Source organism: Lycium ferocissimum, chromosome 5 (assembly GCF_029784015.1).
Source record: "Lycium ferocissimum isolate CSIRO_LF1 chromosome 5, AGI_CSIRO_Lferr_CH_V1, whole genome shotgun sequence".
Classification (NCBI taxonomy): domain Eukaryota; kingdom Viridiplantae; phylum Streptophyta; class Magnoliopsida; order Solanales; family Solanaceae; genus Lycium; species Lycium ferocissimum.
In genome coordinates this window covers 25,112,086-25,116,257 of record NC_081346.1, presented here as the reverse complement: position 1 = coordinate 25,116,257, position 4,172 = coordinate 25,112,086, and the positions used below count along the sequence as shown (strand labels likewise).

The 4,172-nt window shown below is 36.8% G+C and overlaps 1 protein-coding gene across 1 annotated transcript; it reads left to right on the top strand.

Annotated features, from left to right (window-relative positions):
• Positions 1-1,860: 1,860 nt before the first annotated feature.
• LOC132056589 (probable (S)-N-methylcoclaurine 3'-hydroxylase isozyme 2) lies at positions 1,861-3,695 on the top strand. Its single transcript, XM_059448864.1, has 2 exons — positions 1,861-2,863; positions 3,007-3,695. The coding sequence occupies exons 1-2, from the start codon at positions 2,006-2,008 to the stop codon at positions 3,604-3,606; spliced, it is 1,458 nt and encodes a 485-aa protein (XP_059304847.1). The 5' UTR covers positions 1,861-2,005; the 3' UTR covers positions 3,607-3,695.
• The last annotated feature ends 477 nt before the right edge of the window (positions 3,696-4,172 follow it).

The following is a 4,172-nucleotide window of genomic DNA, read 5'->3' as shown; positions in this document are numbered from 1 at the left end:
TAGGCCTTTTAATTTGGCATATGGAGCTGACCAGTTGAATCCACCAACACTGCAACAGGAAGAAGAGGAATCAGCAGCATTGTATCAAAGGGATCCCTCTGTCAAGTGTGGCTGCAGTCAACAAGAGACACTTGCATCTTCCAAGACAACCATGCTTCTCCCTCCACAATTCTGTCTCTTCTGATACTCTGAATTTCAAGCCACAGTTGATATATCTAAATGGTAACATGAAGGGAAAAACTGCAACACTACTCTATTAACACACTCTAGAAGCCAGATAACTGGTCCTCAAGAAATGGGGATCGGAAGCATGTACATGAAATTTATGTGAATTTATGGGGAAAGAAGAAGATAGAGGAGGTGAAAAGGTTTGTAACGGATCTGAAATTATAACATTTAATTAGTGATTCAATAAAAGCTAACCAAAAACTGTTTTGATTTTGCATCATGAAAAGGAGTTATTAATACACAGCGAGTTATTAATACACAGCAAGCAATCATTCTTTTGCACACAAAGGCCTTCTTTATTGCATTACTAAATGCACCACAACCGAAAACAGCAATTGAGAATTGAAAACGTTGGGAGAAAAAATAGGAAGAAGTAGAGTATTAATTGTTAATCCATTTAATATTATTAAAAAGATACATAAAAAACAGGAGAAAGATTAAAGAGAAATACAGAAAAGCCAAAAAAAGAAGAAAAAGAATATGATTCCTGGCCATAGAGAATTGTCAAATCACCTTGTTTATGCCTAGCTTTAATATATATAGTTTATTTTATTCCAAAAGAAGGCTTTAAGGCATTGCAACATATTAGATAGTGTTAGGTCTTGTCGTTGGGCCCCTTCTAGTGTTGAAGTTAATCAAATCTCCCTCAAATTTCTTGTTCAATCTAAGTTTTAGTTATTCACGGTATCAAAGTAATATGAGTATATGACCGGTTTATAAAGGTTATACAATCAAATCTCTCCATAACAACATCGTGAGATTTTTAATTGCTATAACAAAATGTTGTTACAGAGAACATATAATATAACATAATATGAAAATTGGTTGTTATAGAGGATGACTCTTATGCAGGAGTCTAGTCTGACTGTATACCTCTTTATAACTACCTTTGTGTAATGTAATAGTCAGCAGATAAATTTTATACACCTTTTTTTTTTTTCCTTTATTGAGAGTGGCAAGTAATTTACGTGCAGAACACAACCAACATTGTCCAAATAAACGAAAACACCTGAAAAGCGCATAAGATTGTGTGTCACGGGGTTGTACTTACCAGTGGATTAGCTCTAGAGACTCAATAATTTCTACATTGTTACAGTGAAAAGAAGCTGAAATTACTGCTTGCTGGAGAAGTATGGATCCAATTGAAAGTGTTGGTGCAACCGGGCAACCCTGACATCAATGCTAAAACATGTGCTACAAAAATGCCTTTTTAGGTACAGCTAGAATTGGTTCTTTAAGTGTTTCTCATGTAAAATGATGAACAAATGAATTTTGTCAATTGTATTCTACTAAAAAGTACTGCAAGCATATATAGGCCATTGTTTGAAAATGTGGTCATATGATGAATTGTGTAAATTTGTAAATCTCTCACCCTGCACCCTCACCATGGTGGCCTTCTCGCATAACATAGATAAAGCCATGCCAGTTTCTTGCTTAATTCTGGGCACAAAGTACACTTTTCATCCCACGTGCAGTTGCCTGCAAAACAAAAATTGATTATGTTAATATAAATTTCCAAGAGGACCACCTTCTTAAATTGCCTTTGATAAAATAAGTGATAAGATTGGACCTGTTTGACATAGTCATAAATTGTGGAAGGGTCAGTGAAATCAATGGCAACTTCAGTTAGGTTTCATGGAGCAATAATTGCTGAGTTGGTGATGAGGTGGTTGTCATTTAATTAGGTTGCATGGAGCAATAAATAAGTAGTCCGATCATTACACTTATGTTGATTTAAAGACATACTAGTGTTGTTCTTTCAGTGTCTTTGTTATCAATGGAGTATACTCTGCCAGCATCCTTCCTTTTCTTGCTTCCATTCTTCTTACTCATCCTCAAACAATTCATACCAAAATCTCGAAATCTTCCACCAGGACCTCGACCATGGCCAGCAATAGGAAATATTCTCCAGATTGGGAAAAAGCCTCATATTTCCATGGCAGAATTTGCAAAAATTCATGGCCCCTTGATTTCTGTAAGGCTGGGAACTCAGCTGGTTATCGTTGCTTCATCCCCTGATTCTGCAACCGAAATCCTCAAGACTCAAGATCGTCTGCTCGCAGCACGGTCTGTGCCTAAAGCTGCTCCATATGAACCCTCTAATATTGATCAACACTCAATTATCTGGTCCAGTGATTTGACCAATCACTGGAAGTTCCTACGGGCATTTTGTCGGACACATTTGTTCTCGCCCAAAGCGATCGAGTCACAGGCTGCTATGAGGGAGAAAAAAATGTCTAAAATGATAGAATTTCTAAGGTCCAGGAAAGGGAAAACAGTGAAGATTTCTGAAATTCTGTTTGGTACGGTTTTGAACACGTTGCGGAACCTTTTCTTTTCAAGCGATTTATGTGATTTGGATTATGAAGGGAACACCAGTGGGATCAAACATGTTATTAGAAAATATGTAGAATTGGGAGCTATGCCAAATATATCGGACTTCTATCCTGTATTTGATGCTCTGGATATGCAGGGTTTGAGAAAGCAGGCTAAGATATATCAGGATCAATTGATCAACATCTGGAGTGATTTTGTGAAGGAAAAAAGGCAGGCAATTAATCGTGAAAATCAAGATTTTTTGGATGTCATGATTGATGGTGGATTCTCAGATTTAAAGATCAATATGTTATTGATAGTAATTTTTTCATCCCTTTTGATCAATTTCTTAGAACTAATATACTCCTGTTGAACACATGTGACTTTATCAAACTTGAAACTTTGTTTAGTAAAAATGATTGAGACTGACATGACATGGCACAATCTTGTTCTCAATTTCAGGAACTAATCGCTGCGGGTAGTGACACTACTACCTCAACAATTGAATGGGCAATGGCAGAACTGCTAAGAAACAAGGACGCTATGCACAAACTTCGAGCTGAGCTCCGAAGTAAGATAGGGGGCAAAGATATTATCACAGAATCAAACATCAGTGAACTTCCATACTTGGCTGCTTGTGTAAAGGAGACATTGCGAATCCATCCGGCTACACCCTTTTTGATTCCTCGTCGTGCTCCTGAGACGTGTAAGATTATGAATTACACCATCCCAAAGAACTCGAGGTTGTTTGTGAACGGTTGGGCAATAGGGCACGACCCTAAGACGTGGGAAGATCCATTATCTTTCAGGCCCGAGCGATTTCTTGACTCCAATGTGGACTTCAGGGGTCAACATTTTGAGTTTATACCATTTGGTGCAGGTAGGAGAATATGCCCTGGCTTACCCTTTGCTAGACAACAGGTTCACTTGATTTTAGCTAGTTTGATCCATTACTTTGAGTGGTCACTTCCCAATGGTGAGGATCCAATGCAGTTAGATATGGAAGAGAAGTTTGGTGTTACTCTACAGAAAGAAAAACCTCTACTAGTTGTTCCTATATAACATGTATCATTTTTTCTCCATATATAATATGTACCTTCATTAACTCATGAAAACTAGTTACCCGAAATTGGTGATTCCTTACTGTCTTTGCATATCAGGTTTCCATATTTCAACTATTTATGTATTCTTAACTTTCTTACAGTATCATTTTCCTGGTGTTTCATGTAAATTGGAAAACCTTAATTGGTTCATTAGAAACATCGCTTTTATTTTGACAATCTTAGATGGATAAGCTTTTTTTAAGTCTTAATTACAATTATTTAGGGTACTTATACTTAATTACAGAACATACAACACTTTGTCAATTATAGCATAATAATAGGAAAGGCAAGGGATTAGGCTCTAATCTTCCCCAAGTTCTCTCCCTCTTTCACCAAATACACCAAAAGCTGTAACCTCTTTAGAAAAAACTCCATCGACAACCATTAAAAAGTTTTCAAAGTTTTGAATTTGAAAATCGGTTTCCGCGAAATAGCTATTTGTTTGGAGTGAGTGTTGTTGCAAATGATTGAGAATATCCTTCGGAGTTTATATGTAAATTTTGAAGGAGGGTCCTTTTCCTGAAA

Coding starts and splice junctions, on each gene's coding strand:
- LOC132056589 (XM_059448864.1), top strand. CDS start 2,006: ATGGAGTATACTCTGCCAGCATCCTTCCTTTTCTTGCTTCCATTCTTC. Junction 2,864..3,006: donor AGATCAATATGTTATTGATA/GTAATTTTTTCA, acceptor TCTCAATTTCAG/GAACTAATCGCTGCGGGTAG.